The following is a 25,863-nucleotide window of genomic DNA, read 5'->3' as shown; positions in this document are numbered from 1 at the left end:
TGGGGAGACTGGGCGGGTGGGTGGGGAGAAACCCGGAGGCAGAGGAGGGCGCGCACTGGCCAGGGCGAGAGCGCGGAGAACTGAGTCGCGGTCTCCCGTAGGGGCTGCCTCAATTGCACCAGCCCTGCGCCTCCCTCAGTTCCCTCCCCCTTTCCCTCCCTTTCTCTTCTTCCTCCTCCTCCTCCTCCTGCTCCTGCTCCTGCTCCTGCTGCTGCTGCTGCTGCTGCCGCCGCTGCTGCCGCTGCTACTGCCGCCGCTGTCTCTGCTGCTACCAGATCTCACTAGCTCAGACCCATCAAGCTTCGTTCTGCATCGCACACACCGTTACTACCCCCGGCAGTAGGGGAAAACGCACTTTAACAGGTAAGAACACCCGGGGACGATCATGGGGCTTTTAGTGCTTTAGCACTTTTTAATTTGCTCTGGTGGGTTGACGGAGCGCCATCGTAGGTGTGCACAAGTTCAAGGGTGGGTCCCGGTGAGAAACTGGGACTTGAATTTTGAGAGTGTGGGAGCGACTCTGCGGAGCACACAGGTCTGCCTTTTCTCTCTTCACCAGTTAAGGCTTTAGGTATCAGGTGTGTACGTGTGTGTGTTTAGGTGTAGGTGACATTTCAGAATGAGTGTCCATATATTGGATTCTATCTATGCATATAAGCTTGTAGTTACATCAGTCTCCTTATTCTTCGTTCACTTATATGAGTACGGGTAAATCAGCAAGTTTTCGTGAACATAAATTTGCGTTTGCATGTTTCTGATTGCGTTTGCACGTGCTTGTATGTATTGTATGCATTATCAGGTATTGTATGCATTATCAGAGTGAATGTACTCTAAGCCAAATCTCGAGTCCTCCAAGAACTGATTTAATTAAAAGTGGGAGTTCATAGTTCTGCAGCTCTGCCCACTGGAGTTAGGTAGGCTGATCCAAAGAAGCTGGAAAACACCTCTATGCCCGCCCAGACCACAGCCAGCGGTGCCCCTCCACCCCCACCTCTGGCGCCACCCCGCAGCGCCTTTCTCTGTGCGCTCAGCGGATACGTTAGTGCCTAGATCGCAAACTCCCAGGTCGGACATGGGGAGCGGACGTGGGGTCAATGAAAAAGAAGCCAAGCACTCTGGGCTGCTTATATGCATGTTGTGGGGCTTGTTTAGCTATGCCGTTTGCAGAGAATCTCTGTGGAAACTCCAGTGGGAGAATTTGTGCGGGGGAGGAGGGAGCTGCCAAGAGAGGACTCTACCGAGATGGGTGGGTAACGAGTAGGAGAGGGAAGAAAATCTCTACAAAAATTCCAAAATTAGGAAATGTATGTTTTCTCAGGGACTTCGCTAGGCTTTGCAGCTGGTTATTAGAAAGAAAATGAAAAGCCTTTAAAAAAAAAATCCGAGATTGTTAAAAAAAAAAAAAAAAGCCCCTCCCTCCCCCCATATACACACACCTCCTCTCTCCAAAAGACTAGTAATGAATGGGCTTGGCCTCCTTTGAAATCGATTGTGGCTAATTCTCCCTCTAAATGTAATATCCTCTGTGTGTGTGTGTGTGTGTGTGTGTGTGTGTGTGTACACACATATTTGTATGAGTATATCTGTCTGCCAGGTGATAGACTCTGCACAGTACCTCAAAGGGTTTCTGCTACTTTTTTTGTTGCCTTCAGTGCCTAGTTTGGCAAAGGGAAAGGGTGGAGTAGGGAGAAATGAAAAAGTAAAATCTCAGTAAGATATGGCAGAGGTTCAGTCTCCCCTGTTCTCTATCCTCTTTTAGAAGTTGCATTATATCCCGAGTCTTGCTGTTTCAATCAGCAAAGATATTAAAAATTCATTTGTCTTGTGTTTCCTTTGAGATTCAGGATGTTGAAAATATTCTTCCTGACTACTTTGACTCTTGCTCTTGTGAGGGCACAGGAGACTGAGGAGACTATCACATATACGGTAAGGTTTGATGGAATTTGAGATAACTGTATTTTATAGAGATTCTGTGACCCAAGGGAGAAATTACTTACCTCTGGCAGAATATGTGGAATTACTCCCAACGGTCTTTACCATGATATGTGTAATGAATTAAACAATGCTCCAGCATGTTTCCAGTTTAGTACTCCTAAATCAAGGGCAGACCTTTCAAAGGTTTATTTACCTCACCAACTTCATGAGATAAGAATAAAAACTTAATATGTTAGCTAAGGCAAGGAAAAACTATAATCTAAAACTAAAGATATCTCTACATTCTGAATGCATTCATTTGACCGGAAAATGCTTGAAGGGGTAAGTAGGAAGTCATATACTAATTGATAAGGCCAAAAACTGGGTCACAAGTTCCTCCCAATTAACCCCTAAGTATATAGAACATTACAGAAATACCTTAGATCATGTGTTCAGCTAACTGGTGTTTCTCATATGAAGGGACACTAGTTTATTAAATGCCTTAAGGGCTATGTATACTTAATAATACCAACAGCAAAGTCAAATGTTTTGATGCATTTAAAATTAGTCTCCCATTAATGAGAGACTGACTTGTGTTTGACTAATTTGTTTTCATTAAAACCAAGTGTTGGGTAAAAAGTGATCTTAAAATGTACTTTGTGCAAGTAGACTATGTAAAAATTTTATTAGCATATGTAAAAATTCCGATAGCTTTTTGAGAAATTAATTGTATGGCTAAGACGAACGGTTAATATAATATTGGAAATATCTTCTCACTCCTCCCATTGCCGGGAATTGATGTGGTAAGAACAGAGGAGGGTCGGGACTGCCTCACTTCCGGTAAGTTTTCCCCCCTGCTTTCTGCTTTCTAATAATAAGTGTTATGAGAAGAATAATAACATTTACCCTGGCTTGAAATAATCAAAACAATGGTTGATCCCAATTTTCAAATTTAAGAAGGTATCTCCAAATACTGTGGAAATTTTTTAAATTAAGATTCTTGAAAGTAAGCTAAAGTCTTTGTTACTAATAATAAACATATCATCTCTGTTGTTCAATTCCTTATAATCTTCAAAATGCTCATTTTTATCAGGCAAATATATCTTGGTGTGATTCAGACTAATTATAATGAAACCCAGTTTAATATGAATGGTTTGTTAATTTAATGATCAGATGATAATTTCTTCCTCTCCTGGGACTAAGCCAGGTCAGAAAAATAGTAAATTAGTGCATCTCCTTTTTTTAACTTCTAGACTTTAATGTTCACTTATTAATTCAGCCCAAAGCCACTCTTTGAGAAAGCTAAAATTAAATTTGCTTCCCCCTTGTCCAATTGTTTAATAAAAAGCCTTGTTGCTTTAAGAAAGTGGGTATCATAAACTAAAGAATTAATTAATCTCATAAGTGAATAATTATCATTCACTTATGTCTCACTTTTACTAATTACCCAAGTCTTTTTTATCCTTAGTGGTTATGTATGTGGATTTTTTAAAAGTACATAATAATTTCAACTTCTTAAGTTAGAATTCTCTATTCATACTTAAGCGAAGACTTCTTAAAGACAACACTATCCTTGTTCAATTAAGCCCATACTTGCTGTTCTGACAATATTGTTTATAGCTCACATTAATACTAGATTTTGTCTAGAATATGCTTAATGGCAGCTCTATAGAAAAACATATTAGTGTTAAAAACCTAAAACTAACTGGGAAAGCATTTTCAATTATCATACCAATTGTATAAATCAGGTTTCTCTCATTAAGTGGATATTTAACAAAAGTATTTCTCATTATCTGGCAAATATTCTTAGATTTCTCATCCTTGCTATAATCACAATCCATTAAACAGTTACATTAGCCACCACTGGAGAATGGAAGTATGGGAGGGAAGATACACCATATCCATAGAAGCTTGCAATAAATACAATAGAATACAGTAAACCTATAAATGGAAACATTAGCAAACCTAAACTAGTACAGATAATGTAACCTAATGTGCATGGCTGCTGTAGGAAATTCAAAGCAAGGAAATAATCAACCTTAAGTTAGAGATTTGGAAATTGACTTTCATTTGGTTCTTGAATGGAATAAATGAAAGAAATGGATAGCATGGAGACATATATTAATTCCAAGGAATAGGGTGGGCAATGGCAAGAGAATGAGAAAATACAAAATGAACAGATCAGGATAGTTTGTGTAGAGAGAAAGGAGATTGAACAGGATGGAATGGTTTAGACAAGAATGGATGGATTAAATGTTAAACTAGAGTTTATGAGTTTCTGGGCAAAGGGATAATTTGGTAAACTACTGAGAACTATCATCCTGGCAAATATATAAAGGATAATAATTTTACATTTTTCTATGTGCTTTATATTTTATCTTATTTGAGCCCCATAATTCTGTGAAATAGGAGACAGGGTTACCAGCAAGGAGTCTATTGGCATCATCTAGAAGTCCAGGTAAAATAACTCATGAGTGATGTAATGATTAGAGAAATGGAATATATGAATAGGAAACAATGATGTAATAGAATTAGCAGAACTTGGTGAGCAATGAGAAATCTGAAGTCAGAGGAAGAGTCAGAATAATTCTAAGATAGCAGGAGGAAAATCAAGTCACTGACAGCCTGGGAAAGGAAGGCAGGTTTGGAAAGTAAGGGGATATGGTTAGTTTTCATATTAACAAGCTAACAGTATTAGCAGGATATCCATCCACAGGATATCTACTTATAGATGACTATAGATATGTAAGTGGAAAGGTGGTGAAAAGGTGGGTTTATAGATATAAATTTAGAATTTACTTAATAAAAATGATAATTGAAGGCATAAGAGTAGATGAGTTCTCCAGGAATACAAATCAAGAGGTAAAAAATAAAATAAAACAAAACAGAAGATGAGCTCTAAGGGAATTTCCACAGTGGGACAAAGAAGAATCAGAAAAAAGAGAGAAAGAAGGGTCAAAAAGTTAGGAGATATGAGTCATCAGAGTCATATCAGACAAATGGAAAAAAACTCTTAAGAAGGCAGTAAGTAGAGTTGAAACAACAAAGAACTCAAAGATTAAAACTGAGAAGAGATCATTAAATTTGACTAAAGAAGGCATGCCCAGTATGTATGCTTACCTGACTTCTTCCCAAACAGTTGGATAGAACTTACAACATACCCATCTCATCATGACAGAGAATACATAGATTATCACCATATTATAAGGATGATGTTTCAGAATGTTTTTAGGGAAAGTATGCAGTAATTAACTATTTTATGGACTCTTTTGATATCTTATACACAGCAATGCACAGATGGATATGAATGGGATCCTGTAAGGCAGCAATGCAAAGGTAAATGAACTCAAGAAGCTTTATTTTTTAACTGAACTTTCCATTTTTCACTTTATGAGCAGTTTTTAAAGTTTCTATACATTTACAATTGAGAAAAAGTATGATACACCCATGAAAAGTGCCCTACTTTTAAGAAACACTTTTTCCCACTAAGAATATTCCTGACTTGTATTATTACTGACTACAGATATTGATGAATGCGAAATTGTCCCAGATGCCTGCAAAGGAGGGATGAAATGTGTAAACCACTTTGGTGGGTACCTTTGCTTACCTAGAACAGCTCAAATTATTGTCAGTAATGAGCCATCACAGCCTGAAAGAGTCCCCGAAGCATCTGCAAGCCGAAATAATTTTGTCATTCGAAGGACCCCAGCTGACCCACAACGTGTTACTTCCCAATCTCCTCACCAGATTCAGTGTGTGGCAGGTTATGAACCAAGTGAGCAGAATGTGTGCCAAGGTAAGGATGAATTCCTTTTTAAATATTAAAATGCCTGATTTATCTTCATTTTATGAAGGGACTGGGTCAGTTGAGCACTGGTTTTATTAGTGAGTGTCATTATTATTCATTTGGAATTTGAAATAGTGCCATTCCACAGAGTGACACTCTTATATTTTTAAGGCCTTTAGTTTGTTTGTTTTTCAAACTTGTCACTACCTTCTTTCCTTTCTGGGATTCAGAAACAAGAATCATGTTCTATGCTGCCTTTGAATGGCCTTCTCTTCCTCACTCACATTTGCCACTGTCTTTTAAAACACTGATTTGACCACATTTCACTTGTATCACTTGAATCGCTGACCCTGTCTTTCTGACTTTTGTTTGTTTTTAAAAAGAGAACTCATCACTGTGTGGCAGTGGCAACCACAAGAGAATTAAACTTACAAACTTGGTAAAATCTGATGTTTTCATTGACGAGATGTAGGCGATTTCCCCAAATAGCAGGACTGGAGTGTATCCACTTTCCCCTGTCTGTTCCCAAGTACAACCCTTTAAATCGTTGCCACACACCCTACTGTTGCCTATCTGAGCCGTGCTGCTGAATACTTTGTAAGAAAGTTGTTCCAATAGAACTTAACCTTATTGTATAGATATGAAAGGAGGCATGTCTGAAGTCAGGGCAAGCTAGAGAGTGTATAATTATAGGGATCATGTCATCCATCGCAATCTAAGGCGCCTTACACAGATCTGCCTATGAATTGGTGATACTGTACAATTCATTTTCATTTTCTACCAATATGGGCCCAAGAGGTCTACTACCCTCCAGTCAGTCATAATAAGAAGGGAGTGCCCCACTGCCCGTGTCAGAGTCCACTGCTTTGCATTGCCCTAAATGTGAAAGGGAGAATATATAGCCATTGATTTAAGTATTCTCAAACCTATCACTCTGGAGCTACCTATCAGATTCTTTCTGTTAGAATTTGGTCATTGAAACTATTCAATTAATGTGTATATTCTGCTCAAAAGATACTATAATTTAGAATGTCCCATTCAGTGAGGGATCAACATCTGTGAAATCTATCATCTTCTGCCTTTTTTTTAATTCTTAAGTACTCCCACATCAAGCACTGACTTAGTAACAAGATTGTGTCACTTTTCAGAGGATTCTCCATATTAGCATCTGTTTTTTGTTACTTACATGAGTCAGAATTTAAATATTGATGATGAATTCTTAAACATCTGCATGGTGTCCAGTATATTTAATTCAAAGATTATGTCACAGGGGATGGAAATTAAACTGATGAGCTGATAATGCACATTATAGTGAAGTCTGACAGTGTCGTTTGTTAAAAACATATCAGCTTTTTATTCTATTATTTAAATAGACAAATTTAAATAGATAAATAATATCCTATTATTTAAATAGATATATTAAATAGATAAAGCTTGGGGTTAGTTTTACAAAAAAATAGGTTTTAGGGGGCAGCTGAGTAGCTCAGTGGATTGAGAGCCAGGTCTAGAGACCGGTGGTCCTAGGTTCAAATCTGGCCTTAGACACTTCCTAGCTGTGTAACCCTAAGCAAGTCACTTAACCCCCATTGCCTAGTCCACTACATAGTATTGATTCTAAGGTGGAAGGTAAGGGTTTTACATATATATATATGTTTATATTTATAAATATATATGTTTTATTATCATTTTTTGCAAAGAGGAATACTCACTTTTATAAGCACTGGATTATTTTTCAGCGCCTTGAATTTTAGTTAGGTTTGTATCATTGTATCAATCGAGATTAAAAAGAAAAAATAATCATTTCTCATTGCTGTATAAAATTAATTATTTTAACTGATACCATTAGTAAATTATCTATCTTGACGACATAAAGACTAGAACAGGACCTACAGTCAAAAGGTAAGTAACGACGCAGAAAATCATAATTAAGCATTCCTCTTTCATTGGTTACATTGTAAGGTCAACATTTTATATTATTGATAAGAATTCATCTAAATTATATTTTGTTTTCACTGAAAATTTGAGAGTACTAAAAACTTATTCTGAATTATTTAAGAAGACCCCCCCCCAAAAAAAACCAACACTCATAGTATTTAGTTGAGGAAAAACTTAATTTGTAATATAGAATCATTAGATGCTTCAAATATAGTATGAATCCAATAAATAACTGTTGATTGGGTGCACACTAGTATTTCCTACCAAAAAGACACTCACTTTAATCCACCTTATAAAAAAATTATGATGGGGTTTGTATAACTTTCAACCAGGGTTAAAGGTCTTTTGGATGATTTAAGGCTTAAATTGGATTTCTTCCCACTTCACGGTTTTCCAAAGCTCCTATAAATGTGTATTTACTTAATTGTTGTTAAAGGGGGCTTATTTCATATGACAACCACTGTCTAATCTGTCAAGGGAATCTGACTAACCTAAGAAGGGTCACACTTAGGCTTGCCTTATTATTTAATCAAACGTGCAGTCCAGCTTCTTCTAATTGCCTACAGATGTATGACATTCTCATTCCAGTCCAGCAGCACTAAATAATATTTTATAACCAATGTGAACATGTGGGGACCTCTGTTTAAAGCAATAGTGCACTCTGAGGACCTATATTACTGACATCATATTGGAGTTTGAAGAGCCTTCTGCTTTAATAAAGATGCCCACTCCCTTTTAAGTATTGCTTGGTCTTGCCTGATAATTCAAACATATTTACCATGAACTGCTTGCCTTCATATAAATGAATGAATGAATGCCTAAAGATGAGTCACACTGGCACTAAAAGTATCTCTCGATTCCCCGAAGATTTTTCAACAGGTGGAGTTCATTGGCACATGATATTTTAAAACTGAAAACATTTAATAACTTTTTTGCCAGTAAGCCTGTATTAGCTTTCTACTTAAAACAAATTATCCATTATATGTTACCAATTTTTAAACGGTCTTTAATTATGTAAAATAAGATGGTCATATTTACATGCTTTTTAGCAAACTATCTTATAGACATTTTTTATTTAGTCATCAATTTTTTTTTTACTGACAGCCATCAGCTGAATGCAAAAGTCTTATAAAATCTGAACATAGAGTCAGATAAATACTATACATTTCCACTATGTTTATTTTACTTTTCCAAATTTTTTTTTCATTTTCATGGCAAAAAAAAGAATTTTAACCTAGTGTAATATGTGAATAACAATTCTCAGTGACTTCTTGGCCAAACTTTTTTTAACCCTTACCTTCCATCTCAGAATCAATATGGTGTATCAGTTCCAAGGTAAAAGAACACTAAGGGCTAGGAAATGGGGGTTAAGTGACTTACCCAGGGTCACTCAGCTAGTAAATGTCAGATTTGAACCCAGGACCTCCCATCTGCAGACCTGGCTTTCTGTCCACTTAACCACCTAGCTGCCCTACTACTATACACTCTTATGAAAGTTTGCCAAAGGGTATGACTAGGTGGCTCAATAGATCGAGAACCAGGTCTGGAGATGGGAAATCTTGGGTTCAAATCTAACCTCAGACATTTCCTAGCTGAGTGACCCTGGGTAAGTCACTTAACCCCCATTCCCTAGCCCTTAGTATTTTTTTACCTTGAAACTGATACACAATATTGATTTTGAGATAAAAAGTAAGGGTTTAAAAAACAATTTTTAGGAGTATGCAATAGCAACCCACAGATTTTCCAATGAAAGGAGCTTTGTATATATAAAATACAGAAAATTCCCCATGTGGTTACAAATTGAACTCTTAATATATAAATAATGTTATGCCAAATTAATTTTATATCAGTTAACAATAGCTAACAAATATATATAGCACTTGAAGGTTTACCAAGCACTTTCTTATTTTCATTTTATCCTCACACCCCTAAGAGGTGCTGGTATTATTCCTATTTTGGGGGTGAGGAAGCTGAGGCAAATAGTTTAAGTGACTTGCCCAAGATCACACAGTTTGTAAGTGTCTGAGAGTGGATTTAAATTTGGACTTTCCTGATTCCAGTTCAAGTATTCAATCCCCTGCCCCATATGGATGTTTTAACAATGTGTTGACCAAACATGTCAAAGAATAAGGAAAGCAACCAATTATACTAGTTTTTCCCTATATCAAAGCTCTCATTTAGTTATCCATATTTTTATAATACAGTAAATCATAATGTCTCTGTCCCTTTTCAATTTGTAAACTGAAAACACCAATTAAGACCAGGAAAGAATTTCCATTCTCACTCTCTTTTTTTCAGTTACTCATAGCTTTCTGAAGATAAAGACTTGATTGTGAAAAATGAAACAAAATTGTCAAACCACTGGCCAGTGAGAGGAAAATAGACTCTGGTCATTGAAGGGGATATATACATATATGTGTACACATATATATTTGTATTTATATATATATATACACATTTATATTTACATATATACACATTTCCTTCATCTAATGATTTAATTAAGAGAAACTAATGCTTATGTAGTAGTTAATTAGGCCAATCCTAGATTTTGTTCCTATATACTTTTGAACAGAAAGACTGCTGTCCTTAGTTTCAGGAACCTAGACCTGAACCCTAGCTCTGTCACCTGGGAGGGCAAGCATGGGTGGAGTACTACTGCCAAGGACCTTGGGCAGCATGAGGCCACCTGGGGAGTGAAGACTAAATGAGCTTTGAAAGAGAAAGAGGGAGAGTGCCAAAGACAAACTTTACCTTAGCCACAGTTTTGCCTAAGGTTGACCTTCCTGAACCCATTTCTCAAGGCTTCAAACATTAGTCACCTATTGTCAGCTCTATGTTGCTTAAGGAGTACCCATTGACCAACCTGATGGATTAGATGCTCCCTGGTTTAACTCCTCCAATTGTAATGCCATGTGGCTAGGACCTGGGAGCCTAGATTGCCTCTTTTTGGCTCCAGCCAGTCCTTGATCTGACTTACTGGTACCATTTACTGGGTTTTCTCTTCTACTACTGCCCCTATTTTTCTGGGTTTCCCTAAATCCCAGAGCCCCAGAATTAGGTAGACCACAGTAGTTTCTTCCCAATCCCAAATGCCACCCACATTTTCACCTGCTTTTCCGTTAGTTACATGCCAAATTCTTGAATGTCTTGAAGATGCACTAGAAAGCACCATAGTAGTCAATGAATAAATAAGCATTTATTAAGCATTTACTGTATGCCGGGCACTGTACTAAGCATTGCAAATATAAGCAGAAAGAAAGATAAGCCTTTGCCTTCAGGGAACTTATATTTTAGTGGGAAAGATCGTACATAAAAGAGAGCCGAAAGCAGAATTGAGGCATGGTAGAAAGCCAGGCACTCTAATTAATCCTAGTTATACAAAGACAAAAATGAAAGCCACATAAAAATAAATGTATGGCTCATTATTCTTTTCAATTTTGTTTTACTTTTAAAAGAATAAAAATAAACATTTACACACCAAAAAAAAAAAACCAGGTTTATCTGGGAACTAAATTACATAAGTTCTTGAAGAGTAGAGTCAAAGAGAAACATAGAGTAGATCAGTAGTGTCAAACTCAAAAAGAAATAGGAGCCACTCAACCATTCTCAAAGATCCCTACTGGCTGCATATTAACTTAGAAAACTACATAGTGTCTTTATTTTGTTTTATTTTTATTTATTTGGTTAAATATTTCCCAATTATATTTTAATCTGATTCTCGTGCACTCAGGATTTTATGCCATTCCCTGGAAGAATAGGTGGTCCAGGAGCCTTTTGTTTCATCAGAGTTATTTGCAGACCAATAAGGTAAAATACAACTAGGAAGACTCATCTTTGTGAGTTCAAATCTGGCCTCAGACACTTACTAGCTAGTTGACCCTGGGCAAGACACTTAACCCAGTTTGCCTCAGTTTCCTTCTCTGTAAAATGAGCTAGAGAAGGAAATAGTAAACCACTCCAGGATGTCTGCCAAGAAAATCTCAAATGGGATCATAAAGAAGCAACCACAACTGAGAATGACTGAACAACAGCAACAACACAAATTATAGTGCACAAGAGTAAATAATATCTCTCTATCTTATGTTACCCCAAGGGAAGTAGTTCTTTGGACTCTCCATGGAAAAATGTAAAGACTGAAAAACTCCTGGCCTTAGGAATTAGCAGCATTCTTTCCCTGTTAACACATCCTGTTCATTCTCAAAATTAACACTTCTAATAAGAGTACTTGTTGTAACATCTTCCATGTCTCTGCCAGTGTCAAAGCACATAGTCATTAATTTACATTAGGGAAAATAATAAAACAAAGTTGCAGTCATTTCTTTTCATTAGCATCAGTGATATGAAATAGCTTTTGACACAAAATGTCTGTCAATTTTGAATTACTATAGTTCACAAATAAAAATCAATGCAATTCAACATTCACTACGTGCCTAGTATGTGCCCCACAGATAAAAAAAAAGACAAAAATGAAATATCCCCTTCCCTCAAAGTTTCCACTCATAATTTTAGGAGGAGAGAATGACAACTAGTTAGATTAAGAAACATTTAACAGAAGGGATGACATCAATGGGAAACTAACCTTCACATGCAGTGGATAGAGCACTGGACTTGGAATCAGGAAGACTCTTCATGAATCCAAATCCAGTCTCAGACACTTACTAGATGTTTGACCCTGAGCAAGTCACTTAATCCAGTTTCCCTCAATTTCTCATATGTAAAATGAGCTGGAAAAAGGAAATGGCAAACTACTCTAGTATCTTTGCCAAGAAAATCCCAAATGCGATCATGAAGGGTCTGACACAATTTAAATGACTGAACAACAAAACACTCAAACAACTAAATTCTTAGGGATTTTTTCCCTATGTTCATTTTATCTATTGGTTTAAAAAATTGAACTACAATAGTGATAACTGACTATATAATACTTTAAAGTTTCAGAAGTTATCTTATTTGACTTCATAACCACCCTCTGAGTTGATGCTACAAGTATCATTATAAGGAATCAGTGGCTTAGGGAGAATAAGTGACCTGTCCAGTCAGTTATTATGGTGTCAAAGAAAAGATCTGATCTTAACCCATGTCCTAGCAACTGAAAACCCAGTACTCTATCCACCACACTACATTATCTATCTGCTGTAATTTATAAAAAGATTCTTTCTTTCAAATCCATATTGTAATAAATTGCCAGAGGTCCTTTGTTACTACTATTTACTTTCTCTTGGTTTACTTTTCCTATGATGTCTACAGTCCACAAAAAGCCTTAAATCTAAATCCTTGGACTCTTTTCCCAAACTAGGGAAAGCATGTCAAAATATGGCAGATTTGGCGCGGAGAGGGGGAACTTAATTTGTACTAGTTTTTTTGCATCAATCTGAAAACTCATGTTAAATGTCTCCCTAGAGTATGGAATAGGGAAGAATTCCAAGCAAAAGGCACAGGATGGCTATTCTGAACAATTTTCTCTCTCTTCCTAAGTCAGTTTTTCATGTTTGGCTGAAAGTGTTATAAATTCACAGAACATCAGAAGTACTGTTTATAAATCTACATAGAGGAGATTCTGTGGCCAAAATAGGAGTAATTTTTAGCATCTATCATTTCTCATTATATTTGCCACTATTTTCCTTCTCTAGGTCACATAATCAAAAGCTGATTAAGGTTCTTTTTTTAAAAAATGTAAACAAAGTGAATATGAGAGTACAAATATAAAATGCTGCCAACTTCTCAAATATAAAAGAAAACTATGCTTATGAGAAGCTTGCCTGTTAATAAGTGAGTCAATCTGCAAACGAATATATGATGTCCAGATGCAGGGGAAATGAAATCAGAGCTTTGATTCAAGACTTGAATTAATGGTTTTAAATCCTAATTAAATGAATTGAAATGAACAAAAGCACTTCAGTTTTTAAAAGTAAAGCCTGCCAATATAATTCTTTTAATGTCATTTTTGTTTAAATGAAGTTCATTGTTAGTTTTTTTAAAGTCTTGAATTAAATTTGCCTATACTTAAACATTTCATGCATACAGTATTTCTAGGCTACCGCCTACATGTAAGACTTCATTTAGCTCTATGATTTCAGATTGTTACGTGTCTTTTTTTACATTTATTCATTTTTTGTTATACATGAAAATTTTACCGCATCCGCCAAATCCATATTCTGATTCTATTTTAAAATCTCCAATTAGATGAAAATTTTATTCCCCAAAATTCATACACTGCATTCAGTTGGCTATTCATTGATTGATGGATTTTTACCATCTGTGACTAAAGAGCAATTTAAAGGCTCAAAAAGCCTAGCCTCTGGTAAAAAGTCTCTGATGTTAAGCAGATTATCCTCAGTGATTAAATATCTTATGCTCTCTGGGATCATCTATTATCTTTTGATATTTCCTTTGCACAGACATAAAGAAAGCTAAAACATTATTTTGAAAAGGAAAGGTCTTAACCAGGGTTCAACTATGAAAAAGAGAGAAACTTGAACTAACATGTATGGTGCTTCTTAGTAATTGAAAAAGTCCCACTTTGACTTCTTTAATTTGCAAGTTAAGTTATCAAACAATACAGAAAAGATTTTTTAAATTACAATGTAATCAAGTAGGTTAACATACCTGAGATTATCAACTCCAAATAGCTTTCTACATTGCCTTGCTGTTGCTGCACCATAATGTTGGCCTAGTCTAGTTAGTTTAGTGCATTTTTGTAGAGAAAATATCTAATTTTTAGTATGTATAATTACATAGTAGAGCAAAGAGCTTTGAAATCAGAAACTACACAGTAAGGGGAAACTCTCTCCCATAATTGAGTAAATTATAGTATTAAGAGAAAAAAGTATTGAAACATACAATACAATGAGTGTTTAGCCAACCTGAGGCATTTTGATGTTTTTTGGTTGTTAATTAAGATGTTCCATACTTTACAATTCATTAAAGCCTTATATGCTGCAGAATTTAATTTTTAGGATTAATGCTATCAAATACATTAAGTTAAAAAAAAGAAGTCACAATTGTCAATTCCAGAATTTTGATTCCATGTGTGAAAAGTAACTTTTTAGGATATCTTTTATTTATAATTTCCTTTTACTTTAAAATATTCATAATATATTTAGTGTGGAATTAATTAAGATATAGTTCTGGGGGCAACTAGGCAGGACAGTGGATAGAGCACCAGGGCTGGAGTTGAAAGCTCTTGGGTTCACATCCAGCTTCAGATACTACCTTGGTAACCCTGGACAAGTCACTTAACCCTAACTGCCTAGCCTTTGAAGCTCTTTTGTTTTAGAATTGATACTAAGACTGAAGGTAAGGGTTTAATTTTTAAAAAGATATACATAGTCTAAAGCAAGTTTGAGAATGATGGACAAAAGGTTGGATGCTGATGGTTTGAATAAAGGAGAGATAGTAAAGACATGAAAAAAGGCAGCTCTCATTTCTGCACAATTCTCAAAAGAACATACTATTTTCTTTCTAGGAACATAATCTTAACTTCAGGAGAGTATACTCAGCTCTAGGAAAAGGTGACCAAGGCAAAAAAAAACAAAAACAAAAACAAAAAAACTCCAGCATCACACTCAGTTTAGGAAATAAAAAGAAAAGAATATTGGCAAAATCTGCTTACTGTTTCTTTGCTCTGAATAGTCAGTTAGCACTGCTGTTTGATTCTCTCTGACAAAGTAGGTAGCATAATGGATAAAACAAAAAGCCTGGATCCAGAAAGACTCTTCTTGCCGAATTCAAATCTGATCTCAGGCACTGAATAGCTGGGTGACCTTGGGCAAGTCACTTGACCCTCTTTGCCTCCATTTCTTCGTCTGTTTAATGAGTTAGTTACATAGCCCAACATAATCATTTTACAGATGAGAAAACTGAGACTCACAAAGGTCACCCAGGGAATTGGTGGTAGAACAATGATTAGAACCAGGTTCTCTGACTCCAGATCCAGAATCTTTCTATATACTGTGCTGATATCTTCTCAGAAAGGCAAGAATCCTCCAGGGGAAAGTCAAACTCAACCTTGGCCTCAATGTATTTTTCATCTTGTCAGGTCTAGTATATCCAGTTCAAAGAACAAAAGAGACATCTAGTTTAATTATGATTGACTGTTTACAATTGAGTTGTCAAGTATCTGAAGAGTTTTCATTTGCTGTATGATCTGTCTGGTTTGTTAAAAAGACTTATTTTCTAATAATGGGGAGAAGATTCTTGTAAAAACTAGTTAACGCAATCTTAAGAATGAAGTCTCATCACATAGTACTAGCAAAGAGAAATAGATTTTAGTTAAAACTTCAAGCCTGAATAACCTCAGGAATGTGCCCTGGTCTTTGCTTATTAAAGGAAAAAAGCCTCGATATATTTTGTTTTCAGAAATCAACAAGTAGTCTAGCCTATGAAGATTACTCTTGCACTTGCTGAATTATTAGCACAGTTTGGTTCTTTAAAACCAAAGTGTAAACTGGATTTTTTCCCAACTGTCTTTAGTTTTGCACAAATGCAAAAATATATAATTTATTCTATATCTAAAGCTCATTCACATGCTTTTCCAGGCAGTAACTATAAATTGCATGCTGAAAAATAAAGCTGCTCCACAATTAACCTAAAAACATCATGCCGTTACAAAACATTTCGCCACAATTGTAGCTTTGTTGCATAACCTAAATAAATTATTGCAAATATTTAATAAAACTGAGGGTGAGAAAATTATATGAAGCAGAAGCACAGTGGACAGATACTGATCTTAGCATATCGCAGTAGATTTCATATGGCTACAAATTTAAACTAAGAAGAGAACAGTTTATCAAGCTATTTAATTGTGCCCTGACCAAACTCAGAAGCTTTTCAGATTGTAGGCATCTATTAATAGCTATTGGATATTAATTAATTGGTGATCAAGTATCTTCAAGAATAAAAAAGATCAACTGGTGAGATTCTGACAGATTACTATTTGTTCATTAATGCAGTATTGCAAAGACATGATTCTGTAGGTTCATAGACTGTCTCCACTCGTGCAAATTATACCACTTCTCTGCCTTTGTATGTGGTGTTCATGAGACTAAGATCTCATGAACTGAGACTAAGTGAGAGCTAGAAGGAACTCAGAGGCCACCTAGTTCAACCACTTCATTCTGTAGTTCAGGATGCAAAGCATGGGAAGGTTGAATTACTTGCCAAGGTCACTTCAGGTGGTAAGTAGAGGTCTAATTTGAATACAGATCTGTCTCTAAAGTCAGTGCTTTTTTAAAAAAATCCTTCTCTCTTCGAATCAACACTAAGTATCAGTTCTAAAGCAGAAGAAGGCAATTGGGATTAAGTGTCTTGCCCAGGGTCACATATCTAGGAGAAATGTCTGAGATAAGGTTTGAACCCAGGATGTCCTATTTCAGGCTTGGCTCTCTAAACACTGAGCCACCTAGCTGCTACCAGTGCTCTTTCTACTACACAATTCTACCTCACTGGAGTAGGATTTAAGTGGAGGAATTAATTCAATTGAAGACAAATATTAATTGAACTTCCACAAAAGACAGGATGCTATGTGATGGTTTATAGAAAGTACAAAATGTACCTTACCCTCACTACAATTTCAGTCTAGTAAGGGAAATGGTATAAATTCATAAAAAATTAAAGAATGACACAGTAGTTAAGTAATAGCTCATTATAGCAATGCAAGAAATATGCAAGGTATGACATATTTATGCTGTCTATTGGTATCTAAAATGGGCAATATTCCTAGTAACTAAAGCATGAATTGGAACAAACAAGGAAAGCACATCCTGAAAACTTGAGGTAAGACAGGAAACTGCTTTGGGCAGCTAGTTATCCTGGAGCAGTTCTGAGAAGACCACAAGACATCATGTAACAAACTTCTTTCTGTTGAGTCCTGATCTCCTATAACTTTCACCATGTTGGCAGCTCTAGATAGGAGAAATGGCACTTGTAGAGGAGCATATTGGTAGCAACCTACACACAATGCCAAAATACATGTTTTGACAGCATAAAGTGTGTCATTAATCAGTCAACAAGCATTTATTAAATACTATTTTTCAGACATTGTGCTAAGCTTGGCATACAAAGAAAGGCAAAAATATAGCCCCTGCCTTCAAGGAGCTCACTTTCTAATGGAAGAGACAGCATACAAACAATTACACCCATGTAAGATGTGTACTATACAAATACGAGATGAAATAAGAGAGAAGACATTTAACATTTGGGATGGGGAGCAGGGTCAAGAATCCTTTGGCAGAAGATGAAAAGCTAGTGCTGCATCTGCTCAAAAGTCAAAGTTAATTCTTCCCATCCTAATGACCCGGATTCTATGGTACAAGAGGTTCAAGAGTTCCATACATGGACACATTCCATGCCCAAAGGATCCTTTCTCTAGAGAGCAGCTAAAATATGTAACTATAGGCGAGGGGTTCTTTTCCCTTATCTAAGTATTTAATGAGTTTTGAAGTCTTTGAAACAGCATGAAATTCTTATGAGTTACATATTTTATAAGTGGGAAGTTTGGGGAGGGTTTCCACGTTGTTTCTGGAGTTGTGAAATCTTTTGTTGAAACTTTATTATAAATTCCAATCTTGCTAGAGATACAGCCATTTCTATATACCATTAGACAAAGTTATCCATTTGGATAGGTTTAATATTGCCAAAAATAAAGAAGGTATTATAATGAAAAAAGGTCAAGAATGGCCTCTATGAGACAGTGCATGGGAGGTGTTTTAGGTAGCAGGAAAGCAGCCAATAGACACACAGAGATTGAAGATTAGTGAAAGGGTGGGGATGATAGGAGGGAAGTCTTCTGCAAAAGTCTGGATGAAATGGGATCAAGTGTACAGGGATAAGGAGTTAACCTTGGCAAAGAGTAAAACCATCTCTTCACGTGACACAGAGATGAAAGAAGAAATAGGATGTCTGGCTGATGTAAGATGAGGAGACAAGAGGGAACTCTTGGCAAATGACCTCAACTTTTTTAGTGATGCAAGAGGCAAGCACCTCATTTGAGAGTGTTGTGGGGAAGATTGTGCCATGGGAGATTTTAAGAAGAACTGAAATGTTTAGAATAGTTGCCTGTGAGATGTGAGACAGCAAATCTATTATGGAAGGTATAAAAGGATGCTCAGGCTACAATGAAAGCCAAAAGGAAATAATATCACATGAATTTATAGTGGACTCAATCATCAAATTTTTAGATTCTACAGTAATAGTTTATTTAGTTATTATTATGGCTATCATTTAGAAATGTCTGTCAGTCTGACTGATGGGGGTTCAGTCCAAGAGACAATGAGACCAGAGTAAGGCAATATAACAAAGCTTTAATGGAGGAAAGAAATGGCAAAGGGGAGTCCAATGCCAGTAGAAGTAGATATGGAGTCCCATCTAGGAGTGTTGGGGGAGATGGAGGAAAGAAGTGGCAAGGGGGAGCCCAATGCCATTAGAGGTGGTTGGAGAGTCCTACACAGGTTGGGGTATCGAGATATAGCAATAGGGAGTTTCAGGGGTAATGCAACTTGGGTCACCTCTATTAGTTGTCTCTGGGGAAGGTTACCTACTTGGATTGACATTGTTGGATGTCCCAGAGAGGAGTGGGATGTTGTTGGCAACCATTTCTTGACTTTCTGTTGCCTAGTTGGGGTTTTGTTTCTTGTTGCCTAGCTGGGTGTTTCCTGTTGCCTAGCTGGGGTATCCAGGCTTATCAATGTAATTTTATAACTTAACTTTTTTTATTTTAACTTCTAATATTCTCCATTAGTATTATTTAAAATATTTCCTTCCAATTAAAATAGAATCTACTCTCTCTTTTTTTCTAATTGTAAGGCCCTCAACTATAAGAACAGTAGAACCTGCTAACATCACCAGCTGCCTAGTAAACAGTAGTGAAAGGTGAAGTTGGCATAGTGTGACATTGAAAAAGGCAAAATTAGTCAATAACATATTAAGCACCCACTATGTACCAAGATCCTGTATTAAGAACTAAGGATAGAAAGAAAGACAAAAGACAGTCCCTGTATCAAGAGGCTCATACTGGAAAGATAATTTAAAGATTTAAATTCTAATTCTGATTTTACCATTAATGAACGCATTCATGGAATGACAACTAACCTGTGTGGCATTTAGTGAGATGATCTTTGAGGTCTCTTCTAACTAATATGCTATGATTCTACAAAATTTATTTGGATTCTTGAACAAAACTGGGAATTAGAAATTATGGATTTTCCTTTGTGACTCAAATAAACCACTTAGGGAACTGATAAAATTCAATAAATTATTTATATAACAAAAAAATTCTCTATCCCTAAGTCATAGAAGACCCAGTATAATCCTTTTATAGCTCTTATATCCATATTTACACCAGAGTCAGAACTAAAGAAAGAAAATTAGAATTCATCATGTGCTCTATGCCATCCACAATGACTAGTGTCTCTGGGAGAGTTTTTAAATCATTTCAAGCTTTGAAATAAAATCTGAATAGTAATCTTGAAGTAGGAATAAGAAGGAAGAGAAAGAAGTAAGAAGTAAGTATAGCCAAAATTGACTATTTTTCCTGGACTATAGGATGAGAAATAAAGTAATTCATGGAAATTTTGGTGAAAAAAGTCCAATGAAGTTATTAAATTAAGATCCTTTTGGCTTCATGGAGAATAGATTTGATCTAGTTCTGAGAAAGTGACCTGGAGCCCAGACAGAAGGGACCTAGTTTCCCCAAGGTCCAAAGAAGCCAAGATGAATAGCTCTAGACCTGGAGTAGCACTGATACTTGTAAAAAAGTCATTGGGTGCTTGCATGTCCCTTTTTAAAGTGAATAAGGGGAATGGACTTGCTATTGCATTTTTGTGTATAATCTCTACTTCAAGATATTCATATAAGTAAATTCTTTTTTTTCCACTCCAAATGATTGTTGTACACAGTGACGGGAGACATATTGTGAAGGATTACTCTTTTTCTTTTTGATGGGTGTAGGGATTATGCTAAAAGTGATTTCTATGGGTTGCTTTTCAAGTTCTTCTAACATAATCTGAATTTTCTATATCTAAATAACATGTTCTAAGGTAACTAAATACAATTTACTTGTGAAATATTTTGCAATCTCCATCCAAGATCCCTCAAAAAAGTCCGAGGTCCATTCTGCAAGTATTTTTGTCATTTGTTGTGCAGTCATTTTCAGTAATGTCTAAATCTTCATGACCTCAGTTGGGATTTTCATGACAAAGATCCTGGTGTGATTTAGATCCTTCTTCAGCTCATTTTATGGATGAGAAAACTCAGACAAACAAGGTTAACTGACATGCAGAATCATATAGATGCCAAATTTCTGAAATCAGACTTGAACTCTATGAATATAAGTTTTATTAACTCCAGGCCCAATTCTATATCTTCTGCACCATTGTTATCATTCCTATATTGAAAGCAGATACAACTCTAGAATATTCTTGCTAATATTTCAGTGTTTTCTAATTTTATAAAAATATTTTCTAGTATTTCCAAGTTTGTAAATTCAAGAGAGCAAACCCCATCCTTTTAAGTCCACTATAGAATTCTCTAAATTGTTAGCATAGTTCTGAGATAATCAGTCAACAAACATTTATTATTCATGGATATTATACTAAGAATTATGCTAGGTCCTGGCAATATAAAATAAACAAATGAAGTAACCCTTGTCCTTGAGAGCTAACATTCTATTGGAGTATACAATGTGTTCACAAATAAATAAATATATGATGTATGTCCATCAGCCAATGAGTTTTATTCAGTGACTATTCAATGCTAGGCATTAGAGATATGAAACACTATCAACTCCTTTGAATCTGACATTCTAATGCTATAAAAAATGAGGACAAAAATGATAGGAGATCAGCAATACAAACTGGGGGAATAAGGAAAGACCTCTTGAAAGAGGTAGCATTTGAGCTGAGTCCTGAAGGCACTAGGGGGTCAGAGGGGTCGAAATCAGAAAAGAAGTTATTGTAGGCATGAGCAGATAGCCTGCACAAAGATATAGAGACAGGACTTGGGATGAGAACAGCAAGAGATTGAAGCATAGACTGTGGGAGGATGAGTAATATGTACTCAACCTGGAAAAGTAGTCTGGAGCCAGATGTTGAAAGGCTTTAAATGTTAAATATTTTGTTTATCATTTATCATTTTATCCTAAAAAGTGTATTTTGCTCTAAAACCAGTGGAGAACCATGAAAGCTTCTTGAGCAGAGGAATGGCATGATTGAATCATCCTTCAGAAATATCAGTTTGGCAACTGTGTGGAAAATAAGAAATGGATGAGAATGGAGACTGGGGGAATGGAGGCCAATGAGGAGGCTATTGTAGTAGTCCAAATAAGAATATGGTTTAGAGCAGTTATGATATAACTAGAGGGAAGTGGACACATGCAAGAAATACCAAGAAGGTAAAAATGATAAGACTTGGAATCTGATTGGATATGGGACAGTAAGTCAGAGTTAAGAGTCAAGGATGCTCTTAGTTTGCCAAGATGGGTGAAGGGAAAATGGTAGTGATCTTGACAAATACAGGAACATTAAGAAAAAAGATAAGTTTAAGAGGAAAGATAATGACTTATATTTTGGACATTTTGAGTCTTTGAGATGTCTTTGGGACATCCAAGTAGAGATATCTAGTATGTTGGAGTTGTAGGAATGATGATTAATAGAGAGTTTGGGAGTAAATATATAGACTTGGGAGGTACCTGCAAAAATGGAATTGAGTCCATGGGTCCTGATGAGATCATTGGAAAAAAAAGGAAAAGGAAGAGAGAACAGGACAGAGCCCTGGGATACACATGTGCAAAGAGGATGAGACAAAGAGGATGAGACAAAGGTCTCACAAAGAAACCAAGAAAGATAAGTCTGACAGGAAGAAAAGGAACCATATCAGAGCAATGTCATAAAAACTAGGTGAAAAGAACATATTCAGAAGAGGTGATAGCCAACAATATCAAATGCCATAAAGAGAGATAATAGATAATAGATAATCTTACTAATTAATTCTGTTTGGGAGAATTATCTAGGTTCAAACCAAACAGCCAGTTCTCTGAAAAGACTGTTCAGTATTTGGGCCTTCAATAAAATTCAACTTGCCAATCTTCTGATGTTGTTAATGTACCTTTTCTATTCATTGTTTCAGTATACAGGGGCTTTTCTATAGATTTTGTTGTCTCCCTCAGAATCCACAATGCCACTGAGACTGGATATATTGTGCCTATTGTGAGCAGTTAGTTCAAGACCTGATGTCAAAAGGTTTCTGATCTCAGAATCTATCCTAAACAAATCAGCATAAAATTTTAGAAAATATTTTAGAAGGCCAGTTATTCAATGAAGATTAGTTTCTTGTTTCCTTGCCTAGATTTAGTCCATTTACAGCTGTATTTATATGTATCACACACACACCACAAACACACACCCTATTTATTTAGACATTTAAGACTAATATTATCTAAAATTGAGCTGAATAAAAAACAATATTACAATAGGGTCCATGGTAATCTACTTCAGTTTTCTCTAAATTATATTCTCTATTAAATATGAGTTTAAAGCTCCAAAGAGCTTTCTATGAACCTATCTATCAAAGGGAAAAGGGGCACCTTGGACAGCTACCATATATAAATTTTCTCAGTCAGTGATGTCTCCTATTAAATATCAAAATGGTCATTTGATATAAAAATCAGCTTAAAATGGGTTTATATAGTAGCAAAAATACAAATGTTAACTCTAAAGCCATAAATTTACCTCATCTCAAATTATGAGACATCAGTATATAATTTCCAACTTCAACTCTCACAAATAAATGTATATTTCTTCGTGCAAAATACATTTTTAATTGAGCAACTGAGTTTGTGTTAAAACAACATAATAAAATAGAAAAGAATAGTGTTCTAGGAATTGATAGCTTATGATCAGTGCTCTTTTATAGTTTGGTTGTGTAAAAGGTTTTACCATCAGGAGACATTTTGGAACAGAACTCCATTCATTGAGCAAGGGTAGGAAAATCTAGTCGTTCATGATGAATTAATCCTCCTCTTTAGCTGTGCACTGATCTCTTTTTTTCCTGTTTCAAGGTTCAAGTCAAGGTATAAGCAAGAGAACTATTCATCACAAAGTTCCATGGTGCAAAGCTATCTTTGGCCATTTCCAAAGTCTCATCAGGAACTTATTTTCTCTTGCTGTTTTTATGGTTTTTTAACAACATCTAGATCACAGAATTATTCAAATAACTCACCTAAACCCCAGAGCAGTTCTTGTTCCTTATTAGTTTCTCTGTCCAGCATAATCTACTTCCTTAGTCCTGGCCAAGAAAATATCTAATGGCTCATAATTTTACTGACAAAAATGTCTTCAGTTGAAAACAATTTATAGTAAGTTCATAACACTTAGGTAATATGGAGTATGTCAGCCTATTTCTAATTTTGCTTTTTTTAAGGATAGAGAGATATGAATAGTTTTAAAACATTATATTAAATTTACCATGCTAACAGTGTAACCCTCCATGAATTAGCACAATGGATACTCAGAGACCCATAAGAATTTTCTAATATAGAGGTATTTTACTCTTAAGTTACTAGCCATCTTTGATTGCTCACTTGATTGAAAACTGTTTCTCTGGCTATCTAGCATGATCCCTTCTTCTTTTCATTAGAAAAATCAGGAGATTTTTTATCCCACTTAGGGATTAGCTCAGATTTACACTAGTTTCATAGTTTAACATCTTTTGGAATATAATAGATTCCTAAGAAGATTTCCTGTTCTCTCATTACTGTCCTAAAATTATTCTACTAAGTTCTTAAATTGCACCAAGACTAAACTTTATTTTGTCTTGTAGGTTCCTTTTGGACATTTTCTTTCTTTTATAATTAAATGGTTGTACAACTACTGGTGTGAGTACCTGGACAACTTTTGATTATACCTGCCCTGACAGTGTAATACTCAGCTCAGAAGGTGGGGCAGGTTGGGAATTTGTTCAGAGTAGTAAAAGGAGGTGGGAGGTGATACTGGGGGATAAAAGTAGGAGTGGATGAATAGGATTGTCTGTTGTGTGAAGGATGAGATATGACCTATCTTTCTGCCTCCTAATAGACTGATCATATACCTCATAGAGTCCTACCATAGACCCCACTTTGGAGACCATCTAATCATTTCTGGGGCAGTTGTCTCAGACAGTAAATTAAAATGGAGTATGGCTCTCAAGTCAGATCTGGCTCCACCTCCCAACCGGTCAGTCCAGGCAGAGCCCCAGGATGTGCCCCAGGGGGCCCTTCAGCCCCCACCCCATATTTCAATGCCTCCTCCTTTCACAGACATTTATGGCTCTCATGGCCAAAAAGGTTGCCGACCATTACTATAGAGAGTTTCTATAACTTTCTAGTTACCAACATTTGCATTCGCATAAGTTACAAAACTTTAGAAGCTTATTCAATATACAGTTACCAAGATATATCATATATTATCATGAATGATTCAAGGTCAAGAAACCAGAAAGTTTAATGATTTGATGCTTTATTTGTAAAACCAAAGGTTGCATGATGTATCAGATAGGGTGATGGACGTGGATCAAATCATACCATGATCACCTACTAGTTGGGTGATCAGAGGCAAGTTCCTTTTCTTTCTGGAAAACTGAGAGGATTAGGACTCAGTGACTTCTGAAGTCCCTTCCAGATCTCCAGAAACCAGTACAATTTGTTTGCTAAAAATCTGGATCATAACACTGAAGCTTTTAAAGAGTACAAAATTTTCAACTTACAATACATTCGGGACCTGAAGATTTTTTATTCAATTCAGATCTTTAACAGTTTCTTCTGGACCACACAATGTTTTTATAACACCTCAGAGATTATTATAAGCTCTTTTGCTTAAAACTATATGATGCTAGACATAATTTAAGATAGTATCAAGAGCCCAGAGTAGTTCTTTCTCCATTTCCCCCAAGGATGGAGCTAATGTGTGGAAATTTCTTAGACTCTGCTTAAAAAGAAAATGGAAGAGCAATGATTAATCAGGAACTTCAAAGTCAAGGCAATAATATTTTTAAGCACATACTCTCCTCCAGCACACTTCTTGTGCTAAGTGCTGGAGTATAAAAAGGGGGGAGAGGGAGAGAGAGAGAGAGAGAGGGAGAGAGAGAGAGAGAGAGAGAGAGAGAGAGAGAGAGAGAGAGAGAGACAGAGAGAGACAGAGAGAGACAGAGAGAGACAGAGACAGAGAGAGACAGAGAGAGACAGAGAGAGACAGAGA

General features: G+C 36.1%; 1 protein-coding gene across 1 annotated transcript in view; it reads left to right on the top strand.

Moving 5' to 3' along the window:
- Positions 1–231: 231 nt before the first annotated feature.
- Positions 232–25,863, top strand: part of EFEMP1 (EGF containing fibulin extracellular matrix protein 1) — a 68,127-nt gene continuing 42,495 nt past the window's right edge. The window contains exons 1-4 of the mRNA XM_044663354.1: positions 232–363; positions 1,839–1,926; positions 5,202–5,250; positions 5,438–5,710. Of these exons, the coding sequence (XP_044519289.1) occupies positions 1,846–1,926; positions 5,202–5,250; positions 5,438–5,710 (403 nt within the window). The 5' untranslated portion in view covers positions 232–363; positions 1,839–1,845. The remainder of the gene's footprint in view (positions 364–1,838; positions 1,927–5,201; positions 5,251–5,437; positions 5,711–25,863) is intronic.

Source organism: Gracilinanus agilis, chromosome 2, assembly GCF_016433145.1.
Source record: "Gracilinanus agilis isolate LMUSP501 chromosome 2, AgileGrace, whole genome shotgun sequence".
NCBI classification, from domain to species: Eukaryota; Metazoa; Chordata; class Mammalia; order Didelphimorphia; family Didelphidae; genus Gracilinanus; species Gracilinanus agilis.
Note: the sequence above shows the minus strand (reverse complement) of the source record. Positions and strands in the feature narration are given on the sequence as shown.